General features: G+C 42.4%; 1 protein-coding gene across 3 annotated transcripts in view; it reads left to right on the top strand.

The window, feature by feature from the left end:
* LOC141052850 (serpin B6-like) overlaps positions 1-7,723 on the top strand; it is an 81,402-nt gene extending 73,679 nt beyond the window's left edge. For 2 of the 3 annotated variants that reach the window (XM_073550153.1, XM_073550155.1), the window contains exon 7: positions 150-1,081. In XM_073550153.1, the coding sequence (XP_073406254.1) occupies positions 150-554 (405 nt within the window). In that variant the 3' untranslated portion in view covers positions 555-1,081. Of the gene's footprint in view, positions 1-149; positions 1,082-7,139 lie in introns of those variants that run through there. The other variant, XM_073550154.1, reaches the window with a different exon arrangement.
* The last annotated feature ends 16,870 nt before the right edge of the window (positions 7,724-24,593 follow it).

The following is a 24,593-nucleotide window of genomic DNA, read 5'->3' as shown; positions in this document are numbered from 1 at the left end:
TTTTTTTTCTGCCCTGTACACTCCTTTCCTGAAATGGCAGTATTTGTCCTGAGCTCCAAGCGTGGTGCACTGTCCTACCACATTCATAGTTTCTAAATTGCCAAGACCTCTTTGTTACGTAACTGTTGTAATGTTTTGTTCTTTTTCAGCTTGAAAAAGAGTTATCATATAGCAAATTTTTGGAATGGACAGATCCAGAAAGAATGGACATTACAGAAATGGAGTTGCAGTTACCAAAGTTTAAGCTAGAAGACAATTATGACCTGAAATCTGTACTTAGTGACATGGGAATGCCTGATGCCTTTGACCAAGGCAAATGTGATTTCTCAGGAATGTCTAGTAATAATGATCTAGTTCTGTCTAAAGTCGTGCACAAATCTTTTGTGGAAGTGAATGAAGAGGGTACAGAGGCTGCTGCAGCCACTGCTGGCATTATGATGCTTCGCTGTGCTATGATTGTGCCAAAGATTGTCTGTGACCATCCTTTTCTGTTCTTCATCACTCATACACAAAGTCGCAGCATCTTGTTTGCTGGTAGATATTGTGCACCCTAAGAAATTACATCAATACACTTCTAAGGGTCATTCAACCTATAGAAAAAGATGAACCATTATTATAGTCACAAATTGTCTAGGATTTCCCACTTTGCTCTCAATCCACAACTTAAATTCATTTAATTATGTGCCTTCTATATTACACTTATCACTTTTATCCACATAATAAAATAGCATTTAATTCTTTATATTTAAAAACTGTTTCTTAAGATACAACAAGTCCAGGTTTTACTTAATTAGGCAATATAAGCTCCATTGTACTATGCATCACAGCATTCTTGGTATGTTACCCCCCCAACAACCCTGTGGTTCTGTGATGCCATATTTACAGCACCTTAGATTTTATGTACAAGACCTATAGGTACCCATATAAGAAAAAAACTAAAGTTACAGTCCAATTTTTTTTGTTGTTTTTCAGTAACCCGCTCTCATTTGTAAGAATGTGTTGCTTTTCAATTGTTGAAACCTTCTGGTGTTTGCACAGATTTTTGCCATTACATTGATAATAAATCAGCTATTTCCAATGGTGTCTAGCCTCTTAAGGATTTGATTGTAGAATTTATTAATACAATTAGGCTTATATACACAGTCATGCTAAGGTAACCCTACTTAAACTGGTTTTACATATCCAGGAAAAAAATCTGGTCTCGTCCTTAGGTCTAAACATTAGATAATTACAACAATCAAATAAACAATACTATACCATTATTTGTTTAACATTAACTAGGCCGAAATGGAGATGCAGTGTGTGAAAGCCTAAAGTTACTGTCACACTTAGCGATGCACCAGCGATATGACGCGGTCAGGATCGCTGGTGCATCGCTAAGTGGTCGCTAGTGAGCTGCCACACAGGCAGATCTCACCAGCGACATAGCAGCGGTCGGGGGTCGTTACTTACCTGTCAGACGAGGCGATCCTAACGTCCTCCCGCCCGCGTCCACTCGTCGGCGCCACAGGAAGCTGACGACGAGAAACAGTCCAGGACATTCTCGCGCGATCAGCGATAACCAGCGGGGGAGCGGTCGGAGGTAAGTATCAGACATAGCGATATCGCTAGCAATATCACTATAACGTCACAAAAACCAGTGACATTATAGCGATATTGCTAGCGATATAGCTTAGTGTGACTAAGCGATATCGCTAGCAATATCGCTATAACGTCACTGGTTTTGTGACGTTATAGCGATATTGTTAGCGATATCGCTATGTGTGATACTTACCTCCGACTGGCTCCCCCGCTGATTATCGCTGATCGCACGAGAACGTCCTGGACCGTTTCTCGTCGTCAGCTTCCTGCTGGACTTCCTGTGGCGCCGACTAGCAACGTGTGGACTCGGGCGGGAGGTCGTCAGGATCGCTGCGTCTGACAGGTAAGTAACGACCCCCGACCGCTGCTATGTCGCTGGTGAGATCTGCCTGTGTGGCAGCTCACTAGCGACCACTTAGCGATGCACCAGCGATCCTGACCGCGTCATATCGCTGGTCGGGATCGCTAAGTGTGACAGTACCTTAAGTACACCCCATATATTAATACCTTGTGTAATGACTCGAGCAGTAATAACTTGAAGTAATCATTTTCGGTGTGAGTTTATGTGGCTCTCACATCGTTCTGAAGGAATGTTGGCCCGCTATTCTTTACAGTGTTGCTTAAGCGCATTGAGGTTTGTACATAATCGTCTGTGCACAGCTTCTTTATGGCTCCTCCAATTGGGTTGATGTCTGGACTTTGACTGGGCTATTGCAACACTTTATATCTACATCAAAATGGCTGATAAAGAATCGCTCATATGCTTTGGATAATTGTTTTGCTATATGACCCAGTTCCGGCCAAGCTTTAGTTTTTAGATCAGTGGCCTCATGTTTATCACTAAAATGCTTTGTGTCAACCATGAGCTCCTCTTTATACCAATCGATGACTGAAATGTGTTGGACCCATTGACTGTAAAACAAGTCCAAATCATCACCCCTCAATCATTGTGCTTCACAGTTGGTATGAAGTTTCTGCTGATATATGGCTTGCCAAAGGTAGCATAAGTTAATATGGCCAAACATCTGCACTTAGGTCTAGTTTGTCCAAATGACCTTGTCCCAGAAGTCTTTTGGTTTGTTCATATGCAACTTCGTAAATGTTTAAGCTGCCCTGTGCATTTTGTGGGGTTGTTTATATATAGCAATAAAGTTGGCCTATGTGAATGTGGGAAGATCGATCCCGAATGATTTGACGGCATGTGCATTTTTGCATGCGTTCTGCTTGCTCACGATGTGCTGCGCACAAGACGCAAATGTGAAACTAGCCTTACCACGAAGGACCGGAGATGACTTAACTCTTGTGAGAGCGCTACGTCATCAGTGGTCTTTCGCGCAAAGCATTACTGGGACTAGAAGATACCGGGAGCGTGGAGAGGAAATCGGGGGGCCGTCGGAAGGTGAGCATATCTCTGCCCTCCCGATGCGATAGCATCGGGCCTTCATCTAGTATGTAATGTTCTCATATTCATAGAATTCAAAAAGGGTTGTATATTGTCATTTTTTCAGCATATTTGCACTGTTTCTGAAATTTACTCTCTGTTCATATGACACTTGCAGTCAGGGCTGTGGAGTCGGAGATCATTTTGGTGGAGTCGATATAAAATGGTCCGACTCCTAAAATATATAATAAATTGGGTACAGTAGTTCAATGCAGAATGTGCTGAATATTTTTTCATAGGAATTTGGGAAAGTTATGAAATATCCTATAAATGGATGTTCTATTCCTGATCTAAGGCTACATTCACACAGCGGTTTTTGTTGCGTTTTTTGAGGATACGTTTTTCAGCTGCAAAAGCAGATCAGCTGTTTAAAAAACCGTAGCACCTGAAAGGTTTTTGAGCTCATAGATAATGTTTTCAATAGCAAAAGCAGATTAGAAATCTGCTCTATCTATCCATTTATCCATATCTGTCTATCCATATCTTATCTGTACCAAAAAGAATGAAAGCCGGGTAGCACACAGACTAACACGCCTTTTTTTTTTTTTTTTTTTTTTTTTTTTTTAGCACCAGTCAGGTACACCTCATAGCTGCCCAAAAGGACGCCCAGGACAGGCATTGCTCGTCTTCAGTAACACATCAACATCAATTGATAGTTGGAATAAATAGACTGCATTCACCACATCTTAAGGTGCAGGCTTTATTTTCAAGTGTAGGGGTGTGCAGTATAAGGTTCTGCTGCAGCTGAGGCGTGCAGTATGAGATTCTGCGGAACAGTACTAGTTTTGATCCTGGCTAAAATCGTTTCTTATAGATATGGTGAACCCTCAGGTAACCCTAAATGAAGGTCAATGGGCACAGGTGGCTGAATTGAAGGAATTGCTTAATCACCTATTTACCGTGACTAAAAAATTACAAGCTGAGGATTTAACTCCTGGCATTTTCATAAGGGAGTGGAAGAACTTGCTATTTTGCCTGTCCCAAAGAGGAGATTTAATCGCAGATGGCATTTCTGCTTCAATGAAACAGAGAGAGACACAGCTCTTGGAAAATAAAATTTTTCTGGCAGCTGTTTATGTGGACCCAAGTCATCGTATATTGCTTGATGATCAACAGCTTACTAAAGGAAAAGAAGCTCTGACTGAGGTAGCAGTTAGGATGAGTGGCCTACAGGAGGACTGCCAGGCGCAAGAGGACTTGGGTCCTGACACTGCTACTGCTGCCATATCTTCATCCTCATCAGATGAGGAGTTTGACTTTGACAAGTATTTGGATGATATGGAGCAGGCAAAGCGTTGCTGCAAGGAAAAAGATTTCACTCCGTCTCCTATAGCAAGCAGATTGACCATATTTCAGCAAAATGTTTCACTTGCTCTCAAAGAAAAAGAGAAAAATTCAACCATTCATCAAAACTGACTGTGCACGAGGCAATTCCTTTATACTTGGAAATTGTTAGAGATGTTGCCCATGTGGTTACGGCTTTGCCTCCAACCCAAGTTAGTTTAGAGAGGTTATTCTCTGGCCTTAAAATTATTAGATCAGATTTTAGGTCATCTATGAAGGAGGATCTGATGGAGGCAATTCTATTTCTTAGGCCTCATACCCATTGGCGATTAAAAAAAAGGTCCGATTTCTGGACTGGAAAAAAGTGTGGAGTGTTATGCCAGTGTCATGCGTTTTTTTTTTTGCGTTTTTTTTTTTTTTTTTCCCATCCGTTTTCCGTCCGTTTCGCATCCGTTTTTCATTTTATTCCAGCCACTCTTTTTCTACAGTCATTTACAGGACCATTTACAGTGTTCTATACCACAGAATGGTGATGTATCTGTTAAAAACGGATCAAAAACGGATGGTCCGTTTTTGGTCCGTTTTTTTAATCGCACCCATTGACTTGTATTGCCAAAAATTGCGGCAAATCGCAGCAGGCTGCGATTTTCTTTCTCAGACCGATTTTGGCTGAGAAAAAAATCGCAAGTGAGATGTCACCCATTGACTAACATGGGTCAGATTGCAATCTTATTAAAAATCGGATTGCAATGGTCCGATTTCATCGCCAGTGAGTATGAGGTCTTACAACAAATTCATAGACTGCACAAATCTTATTTAGCATGTTTTTGTTGAAAACTGTTTTTGCCACTTACATAGTTTATTACATAGTGATATATATATATATATATATATATATATATATATATATTCGATATTACATAGTGTATTACATATTTACAATTTATTACAGTTTATTGTGTTCTAAAGTTGTATTCCAATAAATAGATATTCTGTTCTATCTAAATGTCTTGATTATTGTATCATAAAAATGATTAAATGTCTGATGTTCACATTGTACTACAATAAATTTTTCACTTAAATATAAGCAATATATGTGGGAGTCGGAGTCTTGGAGTCGGTGGAAGGGAAATTGAGGAGTCGGAGTCGCAGGTTTGCCTTACCGACTCCACAGTGATAATTGCAGTGATAATTTCTTATTTTTATATAATGGTGATGTGTTCTTAAACCCATAACAATTAAAAGCCACAGTTAATTGTCCAAAGTAGTATAATGGATCTGTTCAGTTATTTTTTCTGTCAATGGTTTACATGTGTCCTTCACCAGAACAAGCACATTTTCATTCACTGAGATATATTATTGCATAATGTTGTGGGTCTTTTAACAGATGTATACTTGTTTAGCTCATGTTTTCGGCTTTATTTCTTATTAATTCTTGCAAGGCATTGGCAGTCATACAGATTGTTTTCCTACTGAAATACTTTGTAGAAAAAGCAAGCATAGAATATTGTAGAGACCAAGGAATTTCAAACGCATACAATAAGAAAATATTGGAAACTATTTAAAAGTTAAACTTGATGAGTTTAAGATTATATCATACTCTCCTTCCAGACTAGCGCCACTTGTCCACACTCGGTACTGTGTTCCCTGACAGTCTTTGGGCATCAGCATCCGGCAGGGGACAGTATGTATCTGGTACAGCTAATCATAGGACACTGGCTGCAGCAATAATAGAAGTGCTTCTTCCTGTGAAGAATGAAGAGAAATAGTATATAACTACAAACCAAAATATTTTTGGTTCTAAAAAGAGCCAAATTATTGCAGTATGAAAAATTCTTTGTTGTCGGCTCCTCTTCAATTTTCTCATCGATCCTTTGCACCATCCGTTATGAAGCCTAACTAGACCCGAATAGTCTCTACTTGCTGCAGCTGTTTTAACACACTAGAAATTGACTAAATGACAGTGCCGGTGATTGACTAAACGGGCAATATCCAGTGTGTTGAGAATGGCTTAGTAATGACCAACAGGAACAGAGAAAGTGTCTGATCGCAGCTGCTTTATTTTCACTCTTGGGGTGTGTGCACAGGCTGCGGATTCTGCAGAATCCACAGGTAAATCCGCAGGTCAAAAGTCCTGCGGTTTATCATCTCTACAATGGAGGAGATGGTAAACCGCAGCGGAATCCGCAGAAAGAATTGACATGTCAATTCTTTCTGCAGATTAGAAACTGCAGCAAATCCGCACCGTCTGCACTGCGGTTTCCATTTCCCATAGGATATTATGGTACTGTACCAAATACACTGCGGATCTGCAGCAGAATCCGCAGCGTGTGCACACACCCTTAATCTTTTAAAAAGTTCTCAACCCTAATCCACAGCAGAAATTCTAGGCTGACATTTTGATGTTTGTAAACCTGACCTGTTTCACTTTGTGACAAATGTATTATGTAGATCAGTGTCCTTTCCTAGAGCTAATCTTGCAAGGTGGACATAGTAAAACTGGAAGATCTTCCTGTTGCGTAGGTGAAACTATTGTATTTTAGTAATTCACTTTTCATTTTGCATGACTAATAATTATAATCAAACAAAAACACCTTTTATGTCTCTCTCTGGATTTTGTAATATTGGCTAAAGAATATCTTAATGTTTATTGTTTTGCAAATCATCCATAAATCATTGTCTAAATTGGTATAAATTAGCCATGATGGTGGAAAAAAAGCATTTCTCTAATTTTTTGGGTATAACTGAGAACAATCACCATAATCTAGCCTGAATGTGTCTTGTTTTACTCGTTCTCATCATGTTTGGTAATATGTTAATGTTTTATTTCCAGCTTGAACGGGAACTCACATATGAGAAATTTGCAGATCTGACAAATCCGGACAACATGGACAGAACTGAAGTGGAACTCTCTTTACCTAAATTCAAGCTAGAAGACTCCTATGATCTAGAATTGGTTCTTAGAGCTTTAGGCATGACGGATGCTTTTGACATGAGCAAATGTGATTTTTCAGGCATGTCTGGTGATCGTGATTTGGTTCTTTCTAAAGTGTTTCATAAATCCTTTGTAGAGGTGAATGAGGAGGGTACAGAAGCGGCTGCTGCTACAGGAGCAGTCATTATGCTACGTTGTGCTCGGATAGTGCCCAGATTCACTTGTGATCATCCTTTTCTATTCTTTATCATACACAAACAAAGCCGCTCCATTCTTTTCTTTGGTAGATTCACTACCCCTTAGAGCTGAATTTACACATTGCGATCCTTAACAATAGCTCAACTGTTTGAAAATCTATAGTGTATACACAAGTACTAATATGTGAATATTCATGCCATGGGTTTATCGTATCATAATGCCTTAGACGGAAAATTCAGACCAAATATAAACCAATAAAAAAATGCCTTAAATTTTAAAATCCACCGCATGCTCTGAAAAAATGTCCTTTTTTTTTTTTCTTTCTGCAGTGTGATTAGGGAGTAAAATCCCCATTTACATGTATTTTTTTATTCTACTTTGTGCAATGATCAAACAGTGGGCTGTTTTTGTGCTATAATCAAGCTGACATAGCGATATGTATTTAGATATTGGGTACCTTACTATTATTTCCTTTTGTTTTATTTTGAAATCACACTTTTACTGGGTGTTGTGCGATTTGTCATGGCACTCCCATTGTAACAGCCAACATTGGGGACCTCTCTAATCCCCATAGTTTATCCTAGCATAATTAAACTCCTTTCCGACATTGGGCGTAAATGTACGCTGATGTCGGACTCCCTCCCTTTGATGTGTTCTCCGGCGCTGAACTCACATCTTTTCCGGCACAATTTAGCTGTTTTGAACAGCTGACGTGTGCCTCTAACAGCCGTGGGTGGAATCGCGATCCATCCGCGGCTGTTAACCCATTAAATGCAGCTGGCAAATTCTGACCGTCATTTAACTCGTTCTTCTGGCAAGCGCCAGAAATCCCGCCCAGCGGTGTCCCCATCACGTGATTACGGGTCACCGATGGGTTGGCAAGACAAACAGGTCTCCAACAGACCTCTATAGTTGTCAATGCTGGATTGCTATGAGCGCTGCCCGGTGTTCGGCACTCATAGCAAGTGAGCAATTCTGCTACGTACTGTACAGGCGATCTGATCATCGCCTGCATGTAGCAGAGCCTATCGGATTATGGCAGCTTCTAGACTATTGAAGCATGCCAAAAGTAAAAAAAAAAAAAAAAAAAATTTTACACAATATTTAAAAAAATATAAAAGTTCAAATCACCCCCCTTTTGCCCCATTCAAAATAAAACAATAAAAGAATTCAAACATGCACATATTTGGTATTGCCACATTCAGAATTGTCCGATATATGAATATAAAAAAATAATTAACCCAATCCCTAAACAGCGTAACGAGAAAGTCAAAACACCAGAATTAAACCGACAGAGACTAACGGGGGAAGTTTCTCACGACTTGGTCTTTTCTTATTCCTGCACTAGCTACTAACCCCTTAATGACCGGAGCCTTTTTCGTTATTCGCTCCCCTGATTCCCAGAGCCATAACTTTTTTATTTTTCCATCTATATGGCCATGTGAGGGCTTATTATTTGCGGGACGAGTTGTACTTTTGAACGACACCATTGGTTTTACCATGTAGTGTACTCGAAAACGGGGAAAAAAATTCTAAGTGCAGTGAAATTGTAAGAGAAAGTGCAATCCCACAGTTGTTTTTTGTTTGGCTTTTTTGCTAGGTTCACTAAAAGCTAAAACTGACCGGCCATTATGATTCTCCAGGTCATTACGAGTTCATAGACCCAAAACATGTCTAGGTTCTCTTTTATCGAAGTGGTGAAAAAAAAATTCCAAAATTTGCGGAAAAAAAAAAATTGTGCCATTTTCTGAGACCCATAGTGTCTCCATTTTTCATGATCTCGGGTCGGGTGAGGGCTTATTTTTTCCGCGCCAAGCTGACGTTTTTAATAACACCACTTTTGTACATGATATGTTCTTTTGATTGCCTGTTATTGTATTTTAATGCAATGTCACAGCGACAAAAAAAAGGTAATTCTGGCGTTTTGATTCTTTTTCTCGCTACGCTGTTTAGTGATCGGGTTAATGCTTTTTTTTTTTTTTATTGATGGATCGGGCGAATCTGAACCCGGCGATATTAAATATGTGTAGGTTTGATTTTTTTTTTTTTTTGTTTTATTTTGAATGGGGCAAAAAGGGGGTGATTTTAAACTTTTTTTTTTTTTAATTTTTAAACACTTGTTTTTTTTTTTTTTACTTTTGGCATTCTTCAATAACCTCCATCGGAGGCTAGAAGCATCCCATACTTGATCGGCTCTGCTACATATAGGCGATGCTCAGATTGCCTATATGTAGCAGAAATACAGCATTGCTATGAGCGCCGACCACAGGTTGGCACTCAAAGCAATCTGCCATCAACAACCATAGAGGTCTCTGAGACCTCTGGTTGTCATGGCAACGCGTCTCTGGCCAACGATCACGTGACTGGGGTCGGTGATGCGCTCATTTACTGCCGCGCATCGGAAGTACTAGTTAAATGCTCACTGTCAGCGTTCCTGACAGCGGGATTTAACTAGTTAATAGGCGAGGGCGGAATCGCGCTTGCACATGTCAGCTGTTTATAACACTTGACATGTCGCGGCTTTGAGTTGGGCTCACCGCCGGAGCCCACCTCAAGGGGGATACTGACCACTGACGTACTATCCTGTCAGTAAGGGGTTAAAGATAGACTGAGAGCCCAGTTGATGGATACCAGATGGTATCTCCTTGACTGTATTGTTGGTCATATCCCGATTCCATAAACTCTAGATTTTTATGGATGCACGCAGAGAGGTGGGTGGATTACGAGTAGGGATTACAGAATAGGTAGAGTTTGGATAAGTTTTCTTGTTTTGACAATAATGTCATATTGATCAGAATGGAAAACACATTTTGACATGGATTTTATGACATATTATTGGTTTCATATGTACGGTTTAAAACTAATAAGAATTCTGAAGAAAAAAACGTCAATTACTTTTTTTTGGTCGTTGCAACATTGCATTAAAATGCAATAACAGGCAATCAAAAGATTGTATCTGCACCAAAATGGTATTAAAAACGTTAGCTTGGCTCACAAAAAATAAGCCCTCACCCAGCCCAGATCACGAAAAATGGAGACACGACGGGTATCGGAAAATGGCGCAATTTTTTTTAAACAAACCTTGGAATTTTTTTTTTTTCAGCATTTAAATGAAAAAAAACTTTTACATGTTTGGTGTCTATGAACTGGTAATGACCTGGGGAATCATACTGACAGGTCAGTTTTAGCATTTAGTGAACAAGGTAAAAAAAAAAAAAAAAAAACACCTGTGGGATTCTACTTTCTTTGCAAATTCACCGCACTAGGATTTTCTTTTCCATTTTTTTAGTACACAATATGTTAAAACTAATGATGTAGTTCAAAAGTACAACTCGTCCCACAAAAAACAAGCCCTCACATGGCCATTTTGACCAAAAAATAAAAAAGTTATGGCTCTGGGAAGAAGGGGAGCAAAAAATGGAAATGCAAAACCAAACACAGCTTTGGTTGTTAAGAGGTTAAAGTAATGGTATTAATGCACCCCACAATTGTACTTCCATATTAACTTTTCTAATGTCAGTAACTACAGATAACTTTTCTAGCATATTGGATACACCGTTTATTATTGGTTCAGAATAATGATGACTAACTTTTAATCCCTTACTAAGATTTAAAAAAATGCTTTAAAAAGTTAGTCATTTTTTTCCTCTGAATAACCTCTATCTACTTTATTACTCCTAGTAACAAGGTGTACTTATTAGATAACTTGCATCAGAAAATGTGTCTGATGTTCTGCTACAGTTTTCAATCACGCGGCACAGGAAGTTCTGTAGGTTCTTGCTGTTTTGGCTTTTTGATAGATTGCTACATGACTAATTAATAATAGAAACAAGGCACTCAAAAATAATAAGTCTCTAGTTGGTGCTCAAGTAGGATTTCCAGCCCTTGTATAAAGAGGTAATGAACTTGGCGCTCAATTTGTGATGAAAAAAGGAATCAATTTTATTGGCATCCAAAAAACACTCTAAACGTTTTCGGTCCAACACAGGACCTTCATCAGAGAATTTTTGATTGCTGTTATGACATATATAAAGAAAGAAAAGAAATATAAATGAAAGTTAATAATAATATGATGCACATAATTGATGATCAAAGGGGTATAGAAATATAATATATTCAATCGAATCAGTCAATACAGCGTATCTTCATAGGACGTGATGATTCACAAAAGACCACGTGATCTATGATTTTTCTGTGAACAATATCTATGTATAACTCGGTGTCAAGGAAAAAACATTCTAAGAACTTATTTCTGTGCTGGTTGGAATCAACGGTGTTCATGTTCATGTGCCCTTTAACCCCTTCATGACCAAGCCTATTTTGACCTTAATGACCAGGCCATTTTTTGCAATTCTGACCAGTGTCCCTTTATGAGGTAATAACTCAGGAACGCTTCAACGGATCCTAGCGATTCTGAGATTGTTTTTTCGTGACATATTGGGCTTCATGTTAGTGGTAAATTTAGGTTGATAATTTTTGCGTTTATTTGTCAAAAAATCAGAAATTTGGTAAAAATTTAGAAAATTTTGCAATTTTCAAATTTTGAATTTTTATTCTGTTAAACCAGAGAGTTATGTGACACAAAATAGTTAATAAATAACATTTCCCATATGTCTACTTTACATCAGCACAATTTTGGAAACAAAATATTTTTTTGTTAGGAAGTTATATGGGTTAAAAGTTGACCAGCGATTTCTCATTTTTACAATAAAATTTACAAAACCATTTTTTTAGGGACCACCTCACATTTGAAGTCACTTTGAGGGGTCTATATGGCAGAAAATACCCAAAAGTTACACCATTCTAAAAACTGCACCCCTCAAGCTACTCAAAACTACATTCAAGAAGATTATTAACCCTTCAGGTGTTTCACAGGAACTAAAGCAATGTGGAAAGAAAAAATGGACATTTTAATTTTTCCAACAAAAATTTTCTTTTAGCATCAATTTTTTCATTTTCCCATGGGAAACAGGATAAAATGGATGCTAAAATTTGTTGGGCAATTTCTCCGGAGTACAACGATACCTCATATGTGGTCATAAACCACTGTTTGGGCGCACGGCACGGCTCAGAAGGGAAGGAGCGCCATTTGACTTTTTGAATGGAAAATATGCTGGAATATTTAGCGGTTGCCATGTCGTGTTTGGAGAGCCCCTGTGTGCATAAACATTGGAGCTCCTCCACAAGTGACCCCATTTTGGAAACTAGACCCCCCAAGGAACTTATCTAGATGCATAGTGATCACTTTGAACCCCCAGGTACTTCACAAATTGATCTGTAAAAAAAAATACTTTTTTTTTCACAAAAATTTTCTTTTAGCCTCAGTTTTTTCATTTTCACATGGGCAACAGGATAAAATGGATCCTAAAATTTGTTGAGCAATTTCTCCTGAGTGCACAGATACCTCATATGTGGTCATAAACTACTGTTTGGGTGCACGGCATGGCCCGGAAGGCAAGGAGCACCATTTGACTTTTTGAATGGAAAATTAGCTCCAATCGTTATCGGACACCATGTCGCATTTGGAGAGCCCCTGTGCACCTAAACATTGGAGCTCCCCCACAAGTGACCCCATTTTGGAAACTAGACCCCCTAAGGAACTTATCTAGACGTGTAGGGAGCACTTTGAACCCCCAAGTGCTTCACAAAAGTTTATAACAGAGCAGTGAAAATAAAAAATAATTTTTTTTCCTCAAAAATGATTTTTAGCACACTTTTTAATTTTCACAAGGCTAACAGGAGAAATTGGACCACAAATCTTGTTGTCCAGTTTGTCATGAGTACGCTGGTACCCCATATGTGGGGGGGAACCACTGTTTGGGCACACGGCAGGGCTCAGAAGGGAAGGAGCGCCATTTGACTTTTTGAAATGCAAATTACTTCCAATCGTTAGCGGACACCATGTTGTGTTTGGAGAGCCCCTGTGTGCCTAAACATTGGAGCTCCCCCACAAATGACCCCATTTTGGAAACTAGACCCCCTAAGGAACTTATCTAGATGTGTAGTGAGCACCTTGAACCCTCAATTGCTTCACAAAAGTTTATGATGCAGAGCCGTGAAAATAAAAAAAAAATTTTTTTCCCTCAAAAAATTTTTTAGTGCGCAATTTTTTATTTTCACAAGGGTACCAGGATAAATTAGACCCCAAAATTTGTTGTCCAGTTTGTCCTGAGTACGCTGGTACCCCACATGTGGGAGGGAACCACTGTTTGGGCACACGTCGTAGCTCGGAAGGGAAGTAGTGACATTTTGAAATGCTGACTTTGATGGAATGGTCTGCGGGTGTCATGTTACATTTGCAGAGCCCCTGATGTACCTAAACTGTGGAACCCCCCCACAAGTGACCCCATTTTGGAGACTAGACCCCCCAAGGAACTTATCTAGATGTGTGGTGAGCACCTTGAACCCCCAAGCGCTTCACAGAAGTTTATAACGCAGAGCCGTGAAAATAAAAAATATTTTTTTTTCCACAAAAAAAAATGATTTTTAGCCAGCAATTTTTTTTCCACAGGGGTAGCAGGATAAATTGGCCCCAAAAGTTGTTGTCCAGTTTGTCCTGAGTACGCTGATACCTCATATGTGGGTGGGGACCACTGTTTGGGTACACGTCGGGGCTCGGAAGGGAAGTAGTGACATTATGAAATGCTGACTTTGATGGAATGGTCTGCGGGCATCATGTTACATTTGCAGAACCCCTGATGTACCTAAACTGTTGAACCCCCCCACAAGTGACCCCATTTTGGAAACTAGACCCCCTAAGGAAATTATCTAGATGTGTGGTAAGCACCTTGAACCCCCAAGTGCTTCACAGACGTTTATAACGCAGAGACGTGAAAATAAAAAATATTTTTTTTTCCTCAAAAAAAATGATTTTTAGCCAGCAATTTTTTTTTTCACAAGGGTAGCAGGATAAATTGGACCCCAAAAGTTGTTGTACAGTTTGTCCTGAGTACGCTGGTGCCCCATATATGGGGGGGGAACTATTGTTTGGGCACACGTAAGGGCTCGGAATGGAAGTAGTGGCGTTTTGAAATGCAGACTTTGATGGAATGGTCTGCGGTCGTCATTACGTTTGCAGAGCCCCTGATGTGCCTAAACAATAGAAACCCCCCACAAGTGACCCCATTTTGGAAACTAGACCTCCCAAGTAACTTATCTAGATGCCTGGTGAGCACTTTGGACCCCCAAGTGCTTCACAGAAGTTTATAACGCAGAGACGTGAAAATTAAAAAAAAAAATTTTTCCACAAAAATATTTTTTTAGCCCCCAATTTTTTATTTTCCCAAGGGTACCAGGAGAAATTAGACCCCCAAAGTTGTTGTGCAATTTTTCCTGAGTATGCTGATACCCCATATGTTGGGGTAAACCACTGTTTGGGCACACGTCGGGGCTTGGAAGGGAGAAAGCACCGTTTAACTTTTTGAACGCAAAATTGGCTGGAATCAATGGTTGCACCATGTCGCGTTTGGTGACCCCCTGATGTGCCTAAACAGTGGAAACCCCTCAATTCTAACTCCAGCCCTAACCCCAACACACCCCTAACCACAGCCCTAACCCAAACACATCCCTAACCCTAATTCCAACCCTAACCCCAACAGACCCCGAACCCTAATCCCAACCCTAACCACAAGCCTAACCCTAATTCCAACCCTAACCCTAATTCCAACCCTAACCCTTTTTCCAACCCTAACCCTCTTTCCAACCCTAACCCTCTTTCCAATCCTAACCCTAACCCTCTTTCCAACCCTAACCCTCTTTCCAACCCTAACCCTCTTTTCAACCCTAACCCTCTTTTCAACCCTAACCCTCTTTTCAACCCTAACCCTCTTTTCAACCCTAACCCTCTTTTCAACCCTAACCCTCTTTTTAACCCTAACCCTCTTTTCAACCCTAACCCTCTTTTCAACCCTAACCCTAATGGAAAAAAAAAAAAATATATATCTTTATTTTATTAGTTCTGCCTACCTATGGGGGTGATAATCGGGGGGGTTTGTTTACTTTTTCTTTCATTTTGATCACTGTGAGAGTGATCAAAATGAAAGAATGGAATCTGCAGCCGGCAGATTCGGGCGGGCGCACTGCGCATGCGCCCGCCATTTTCAAAGATGGCGGCGCCCATCATCCGGACCCGAGGGACACCGGGAGGGACGGGGGGACACCGGAGGTACCGGGGGGTGAGGGGGGGATCGGAGGCTGGCGGGGAGCAGAGGGAATGGGAGGGGGGCAGATGATGACAGCGGCGGCAGATAGCCGCTGTCATTCAGTTGCGGGGGGGCGATCGCCGGTGGGGGGGGGTGGAATCGGTGTCTCCAGCCATGTCCGATGCTACAGCAGCGTCGGACATGGCTGGATTGTAATATTTCATCAATTTTCATTGATGAAATATTACTATCGCTCTGATTGGCTGTTTCACTTTTAACAGCCAATCAGAGCGATCGTAGCCACGTGGGGGCGAAGCCACGCCCCCTGTGGTGAATTACAAAGCCCCCTGTATCTGCGGGTCGGGTGACCTTTCAGTGACCCCGGTCACCCGACCCGCAGGGGGGCTTTGAAGTCATGACGCCACATAGGCGTCACTGGTCAGATTTGAACCAGGTTTCATGACGCCTATGTGGCGTCATTGGTCGTGAAGGGGTTAAAGGGAATCTGTCACCCTTTTTTGAGATATCATATAATGATATCATTCAATTGTGTGTCACATAAGGATTCTCTTAGTACTTTTGCTTCCCCCTGACCCCGCACCTTTCATGCATAAATACCTTTTTTATGTCGGTTCAGATGTATGTAAACTGCTGCTGTCCAGTCCGCTGGGCGGGGCTTATTCAACTGCTCCCCCCCTCCCTGTCTTGCTCTACGCATTTCTTCTTGTGTAGAGCAAGACAGGGAGGGGGGAGCAGTTCAATAAGCCCCGTCCATTGGACCGGACCGTGGCAGTTTACATACTTCTGAACCGATATAAAAAAGGTATTTATGCATGAAAGGTGCGGGGTCAGGGGGAAGCAAAAGTACTAAGAGAATCCTTATGTGACATACAATTGAATGATATCATTATATGATATCTCAAAAAAGGGTGACAGATTCCCTTTAAAATGGTTAAAGGATATAGGTGCTCCAAGATAATAAGTGCAAGCTGTGGCACGTACAGAGAGAACTCAAGTGACGTTTGTTATGCTTGCAGATCATATATTTTTGGGCCTCCTAAGAGGAAAGCGAAGAATAACGTCAGGCTATATATCACTAGTCATATTATACAGTGCAGGGAACATCATATAGTGAACTGCCCATATCTTGCCCATATTTATGTGAGTCACAAAGTCTTTTCTCCAATAGTCATGTTCATAAAGGGGTTAAGAAAAGGGATAATCCCCATATTTACCTTGATGCTATGTTTATAAGTGAAAGTGTACTTGGGTATCGCAACAACCATCGCTAGGGAACAGTGCTGTAAAAATGGTATCATAAGGTAAGTATGAGTTTGAGTGCAGCGCGGTGATAATTAAAAGCAATATAGATTACCTGTGATGACAGCCCCTCTGGCGTGCGGTCTATACCGCTGTTTGTCGAGGACACTATCCTTAGTCATGAGCTTCCGGGTTTATAACCCGGTGGGGTGAATGCAATGGACCGCGTCATAGCGGTCATGTGATCATGGAAACGGCGCCTGCGCTGTAGGTGAAGGGACGTTCAGTCAGGCCACGGTATTGTAGTCATAGTGACCGCGCCTGCGCTCTAAATAAGTAACCACTTGGTTCCTCATTGTGGTCATGTGACCTGAAATAAGCGCGCATGCGCTGTATGTTGGGGAAAAAACTGAGATAGAGATTAAGGCGCTGGTCTTTGTGTATATCAGAGCGCACATCACGTATCAGCGCTCAATAGTAAAAGGTTCAAAGCTGTGCCTGTACTGTGAATGTTGAAGCAATGTTTTCAGTAAATAGCTGGTATGTAAGTCCATGTTATACTGGAAACAATTATGTGTAAGAGACTCCATGGCTATGACATCGCTCTGTGGGGGTTCCCCTTAATTTCTGTGTATATTTATATACACGCATATCTTTGTTCAAATAAGGGGAGAATATTACATATATATAGTGCACTTACTATATATAGGGTACTTGTTAGTGAATGTACTTTATAATGGGCATTACTGAAAAATGGGCAATACTGTAAAGTTACCTTCTGTTAGTATAACATTTCAAAAAATATATACGGTCTGTATTAATATAGCTCTATATCGATATAGCTCTCTGTGTTGAAGTTAGTGAAAATCATACTATACCGAATGAATAAGGGTGCCCAGTGAGGAGGTAAGAAGTAGATCGAACGGTTCTATTAGGGAGAAAAGAAAGGGAGAAACAGGGTTAATTCATACGTTTTTGTTAAAGTCACAGGAACAAGGAAATACATATTCAAGGGTTGAAATATTCTGTTTCATAGAAAACTGTGTACATCATAGTCTCTGTTTAGTCCCTTAGGCTCCAAGGTTTGGAGTGTAAAAATCAAGTAGGCTTCCCTTTTGAGGGTTTTAGTCCTGTTCTGTCCCCTTCTGTTAGACTCAATCTGTTCCAAAACTTGGAATTTGAGTTGAGAGATGCTATGTCCCTTATCCTGGAGATGGGGTAGTGGAAGATGTGTTGTCTTGCTTCTGATATTCGATTTATGTTGAGATATCCTATCTATTACCATTTGTGTTGTCTCGCCTACGTAGGCCAGGCCACATGGGCACTTGATCAAATATACCTCATGTGTTGATTCACATGTGTAGAATCCTCTGATCGGAATAGCTTGTCTGGGGGTGGAAAATCTGATTCCCCTTCTGTATATTATTGCATTGTAAACATGCCAGACACGGAAAGGTCCCTTGTTTTTGAGTCCGCAGGAATGTCTGTTTAGATACCAACGAACCTGAGCCTACATCAGCTCTAACTAATTTTTCCTTAAGATTCCTGAGTTAACACAGGAGAAAATGTTGTTGGAATTCTGGAATGGTAGGGTAGCTACTAGATAGTATACTCCAGTGTTTATTAATAATAGCCTGAATCTTCCTTGAAAAGGAATGATAGGTATTCAAAATGGTATACGATTACCAGGATTTTTGGTTACAGGGCCCTTATTTGTTCTGGATTTCGTTAACAATCCCATGGGATATCCCCTTTCAGTGAATTTTTTTGTCATTTCCTTAAGCCTTTGTTCCTTTGTGTCTTTATTAGTGACAATCCTTTCGACCCTACAATATTGGGATCTGGGGATTGACTTCCTGATGGCTGGTAGATGATAGCTCCCATAATGAAGGATGCTATTCCTGGCTGTTGGTTTAACGTATAAATCAACTGATATTTCCCCTTTATCATTACTGACCAACGTATCCAGGAAGCTCATTTTCTCTGTACTATATTGAAGACTAAATTTCAGTTCAGGCCAGACATTATTGATATAATTATCAAACTGTAGCAGTGTTTCACTAGGACCATTCCAGACACAGAAAATATCGTTGATAAATCTAACCCAGACTCTGGAGTATTGTATGAATAGTGAATGGGTATAGACAAATTCATCCTCAAAGGATGCCATATAGGCCGTGGCATATGGGGGTGCTACATGTGACCCCATCGCGGTGCCCTGTCTCTGAACATAAAATGTATCTTGGAACAGGAAATAATTCTCCTTTATCACCAGTTCTAATAGGTCAGAGCAGAGACTACGAATTTTAATATCTGTACCTGCTTTCTCTGAGTTTCTCAGTGGCTCTCATGCCCTTGTCATGCGTAATAGACGTGTACAGACTATTTACGTCCCACGTGATGAGAGTAGATGTTGGTGAGAGGGGGCCTAGAGTTTTAATAAGCGATAGAAATTCATTACTATCCTTCAGGAATGATTTTGTGGTTTTAACCAACGGAATGAGAATTCTCTCTATAACAGCATTGGCAGGTGGTGATAAAATGGATTACATAGAGGATACAATCGGGCGTCCTGGTGGTTTTTCCAATCTCTTATGAATTTTTGGCAAAACATAAAAAACAGGTGTGATGGGATCAGTTTTTAGAAGAAAATCCCCTAATTTTCCCTTCACCCATGACAGCACCACATGAGAGAGGGATCCGCCCCGCCAGGACAGGAACCTACTGAAACATAAGGGGCAGCACCTCTCCCCCGCTTCAGTTGGGTTCCTGTCCTGGAAAGGAATCCCTCTGACAGCGGCGGCGCCTGTCAGGATGAAAGACCCAGGGCCGTCCCGGCGTTTAAATTGCAGGGCTGACTTACCTGCGACGCCGGCCTTCGGCAGCTGGTAGCGCAGTCCCCGGGGTGTTGCCTGATCCGGGCCCCGGGTTCGTGCGGGCACGTCCCGATGTCCTCCCTTCGGAGGTTCCTCCACGTGCCGCCCTCCCCCTGCGCGCGCGCCCGTCCTTCGCCTGCATGCAGGGGAAGCCGGGGGCGGAGACCGACGTCAGCGGCGCAGAGGATTCTGGGAGCGCGACCGCTGACATCATCAGGACGCGACGATCATGGCGCCGGGAGCGACGCCGGCCAGGAGAAGCGGCTGGCGGTCGTGGGGGGGAGGGGTAATGAGGGGCACTCACCGATAAAGAAGGAGCAGAAGCGGCTGCAGGGGTGACAATGGCGTCTCAGGAGGATCGCTCACCGTCCCCATTGTCTCTGCCCCCATCACAAGCTTCTGGTCGCAAGAGCCGCTCGAGCAGCAAAAGCATCAGCCGTCCAAGTCACCGATCGAGGGATTCCTCGAGGTCAAAAGAACGCAGAACGCACGCTCCTTCGCAGCCCCAGAGCCCGGTATCGGTCTTTCCTGGGTGGTGAGTGATCTCCGTGAAAGTTGACAATGTTGTAATAGGGCTTCCTATGTCTTTTCTTTTTTAGGGAGGCAAAAAAGCTATATGCAAAAAGAAAAATAAAGTATGTGCCATATGCCACAGCCCTTTAGCAAAAGACTACCAAAAGGACTTATGTGTCAGCTGTATCCAGCGGACTATGGCTGAAGAGGCACCGAGCCTGGCAACAAACCTCAGATCAATAATTAAGTCGGAGGTACAGGGCTCACTTAAAAAATTATTAAAAAAGAAAAGTAAGACTAGGAAAGCCTCCCCGAGTTCCTCGTCAGGCTCCTCTTCGGAGTATCAAGTTGAGCACGGGTCATCTTCATCCTCAGACAGTGATACGGGGGGCAGACCTTGCTTTCCCGTAGAAGATACGGACGCCCTCCTTAAAGCCATCAGGTCCACTATGGGCCTACAGGAGGAGAAAGTAGAGAGATCACTGGAGGATGTGATGTTTGGCGGCCTACAAGAAAGGAAAAAGCGTACCTTTCCGGTCAATGACAAGATTCAGGCCCTAATCGAAAGAGAGTGGAAGAAACCAGAGAAGTCAGGTAGCCTTCCCTCCTCTTCAAAGCGAAGATACCCCTTTGAGGCTAAGGACACGGACATCTGGGACAAGGTCCCAAAGATTGACGCCGCAGTGTCTAGGTCTTCCAAGAAATCGGCCCTGCCCCTGGAGGATTCAGGGGTTTTGAGAGATCCCTTGGATAAAAAAGCGGACTCATACCTAAGGCATACTTGGGAGGCAGCGGCAGGCGGTCTAAAACCAGCAATAGCTGGCACCTGCACAGCCCGGTCATTAATGGTCTGGTTGCAACAACTGGAAGAAAAATTGGTCTCCAAAATACCAAGAGAGAAAATTTTAGGTGAAATGTACCTACTACACGGAGCTGCCGCCTTCTTGGCAGATACCTCCGCCGACTCGATGAGGTTAATGGCAAGAGCAGCGGGGCTGTCGAACGCCGCAAGACGGGCGTTATGGCTCAAAGGCTGCCCTGGGGACATTCAATCTAAGGCAAAATTATGCTCGTTACCATGTGATGGGCAGTTCTTGTTTGGAAAAGACCTGGATGACATCCTGGAAAAAGCCGGTGATAAAAAGAAGGGCTTCCCCAGATTCATGGGTGATCAAAGGAGACCGCCCTTTCGGAGGGGAAGGTTCAATCGAGGCCGTCCCCCGGGAGAACGGAAAAGGTGGGACGACAAGAGGAAAAAAGAACCAGGGTTTATGTTTGGGGGAAATACCTCAACCGCCAAAAAATCCCCGCAATGACACCAGCCCTCCTGTGAGGGGAAGATTGAGGCTCTTTTCTCAAGAATGGGACAAAATATCGGCCAACAATTGGATCCTGAAAATTATAAAGAATGGCCTAAAAATCCCCTTCTTCCAGTATCCAAGAGCTTCATTTGTGGTGACCCCCGTCAGGAAGGATCCAGGAGAGCAATCAGCCATAGAAACAGAAATCTTAGGACTATTGGAGAAACAAGTTCTGGTAGAGGTCCCGAAAGATCAAGAAAGAAGGGGGTTCTATTCTCCCCTCTTCCTAATAAAAAAACCCGACCTTTCCTTCAGAACGATAATAAATCTTAGGCGCCTCAATCAATGGATCATGAACCAAACATTCAAAATGGAATCAGTGACTTCGGCCATAAAGCTGTTACACCACAACTGCTTCATGGCCGTAATAGATTTGAAGGATGCCTATTACCATATCCCGATGCACCAAGAGTACCAAAAATACCTGAGGGTAGCCCTATACATCCAGGGCGACCTCAGGCATTTTCAATTTACGACTCTTCCGTTTGGCATCTCCATAGCGCCAAGGATTTTTACAAAAGTAATAGCGGAAATGACAGCTTTCCTTCGAATCCACAATGTGATTATGGTGCCTTACTTGGACGATTTTCTGGTCATTGGCAATTCAGAACATCACTGCGCACATCAGGTAGAAAAGATAACAGAGACCCTGCAAAGACTGGGTTGGATGGTAAACTTAAAAAAATCAAAACTTCAACCCCTAAGGAAACAAACGTTTCTAGGTTTCGTCTTGGACTCTGACCGTCAAGTTTGTCTCTTGCCAGAGAAAAAACTAGATAAGGTGAGAGAAATGACCCTTACGGCAATACAGCATCCTCACATGACCCTAAGAAGGGCAATGTCCCTGTTGGGCACGCTAACAGCCTGTATCCCAGCGGTCAACTGGGCACAGTTTCATACCCGACAACTGCAGGCGGAAATCTTGTCAGCCCAGAGACGATTGAAAGGGCGTTTAGAAGGGAAGCTGGAACTTTCCGAAAGGGGGAAAAACTCACTTGGTGGCTAGACGACACAAATTTAGCAGGGGGAACTTTGTGGCACAGGCCCGTGTCCGATGTAATATTGACGGACGCAAGCTCCTCGGGATGGGGGGCACACCTGAGAGAACATATGGCCCAAGGGTCCTGGGGTCACATAGAGCAGAAGGCTTCCTCCAACTTAAGAGAGTTGAGAGCGATAAACAGAGCCCTAGAGGCATTCATTCCCATGTTACAGGGTCAAAACGTCCGAATTATGTCAGTCAACAGGGTGGCAGTGGCGTATGTCAACCACCAGGGAGGGACAAGGTCAAACTCCCTAATGGACGAAGCCAAAAGAATCTTCCTCAAAGCAGAGCAACACCTAACCTCCCTAACAGCCCTACACATCAAAGGGACAGAAAATGTTCAAGCCGACTTTCTAAGCCGCAACAAGTTAAAACAGGGAGAGTGGGCCTTAAATCGGGTAATATTCCGCAAAATAGTACAGTTATGGGGACAGCCAGTAATCGACCTCTTTGCCACCAAAAGCAACCGGCAAGTGAGAAGGTTCTGCTCATTAAACCCAGGGGAAAACCCGTGGGCAGTAGACGCTCTACAAATCCCGTGGCGGTTCAAACTGAGCTATGCCTTTCCCCCAGTAGCGTTAATCCCGACAGTAGTAAAAAAGATAAGAGACGAGCAAGCCAGAGTAATCCTCATAGCCCCGTTCTGGCCAAAAAGACCGTGGTTTTCACTACTACAAATGATGTCTCTCTCGGACCCGTGGGTACTGCCAGAGATTCCAGATTTGTTAGCTCAGGGGCCAATATTCCACAAACAAGTCAAGGGGCTCCATCTGACGGCGTGGAATTTGAGAGGTCACTTTTGAGGAATTAAGGTTTTTCCCCGGGGTTGGTGACTACTCTAATGAAAAGTAGAAAACCAATAACAACCAACATATATGGCAGGACGTGGAAGAAATTCCTACAATTCCTGGGAAAACCGTTAGGTCAAGAACCCCCAATCGAGTCCATCTTGGAGTTCTTGCAGGCAGGCCTACAGCTAGGCCTGGCGGTTAATACCCTCAAGGTACAGGTTTCAGCGCTGGGTGCATTATACAATTGCAATATAGCGGCAAACAGATGGGTAGCCAGGTTTATAAAATCTTGCCACAGATCTAGGCCAGTTTCCTTACCGAAAATAGCTCCATGGGATCTAAATCTGGTGCTGGAAGCCCTCACGAAAGAGCCGTTTGAACCCATACAGCAGATTTCAACTAAAAATCTCACTCTAAAAACCATCATTTTGGTAGCTCTAACGTCGGCACGTAGAGTTAGTGACTTACAGGCCCTTTCAGTCAACCCACCATATACCCAGATATACCAGGATAGGGTGGTTATGAGAACAGACCCGGCTTACTTGCCGAAAGTAGTAACTAACTTTCACCGAAACCAAGAGATTGTCCTCCCTTCCTTTTGCGAGAATCCGAAAAACCCAGGGGAGGAGAAATTTCATAGCCTAGATGTTAAAAGAACCCTAGTAGAGTATATGTCTATAACCAGCCAGTGGAGGAGGTCCCAGTCCCTATTTGTAGCCTTCCAGGGTGCTAGGAAAGGTTATGGAGTGTCAAAGGGGACTATTGCCCGATGGATTAGGGAGGCCATTAGTGTAGCCTATTCAGCTAGTGGCGTCCCGGTTCCTGACGGCATCAAGGCTCATTCCACCAGAGCCGTGGCGACCTCCTGGGCTGAGAAGGCAGAGGTATCGATAGAGCAAATTTGTAAGGCCGCTACCTGGGCCTCACCCTCAACTTTCTTTAGACACTATAGACTAAATCTGTCCTCCTCTGCTGACTTGACCTTTGGTAGAAGGGTGCTGCAAGCGGTGGTCCCTCCCTAAGGTGTTCGAAGTCTCCAGAATCTCTCATGTGGTGCTGTCATGGGTGAAGGGAAAACCACCATGGTTACTTACCGGTAGCCGGTTTTTCCAGAACCCATGACAGCACCCGTATATTTCCCCCCCTTTTTCACCGTTTGGGTGTGCA

This window comes from Dendrobates tinctorius, unplaced genomic scaffold (genome assembly GCF_039654945.1).
Source record: "Dendrobates tinctorius isolate UK_male_01 unplaced genomic scaffold, ASM3965494v1 ptg000163l, whole genome shotgun sequence".
NCBI classification, from domain to species: domain Eukaryota; kingdom Metazoa; phylum Chordata; class Amphibia; order Anura; family Dendrobatidae; genus Dendrobates; species Dendrobates tinctorius.
This window is presented reverse-complemented; position numbering and strand designations above follow the sequence as displayed.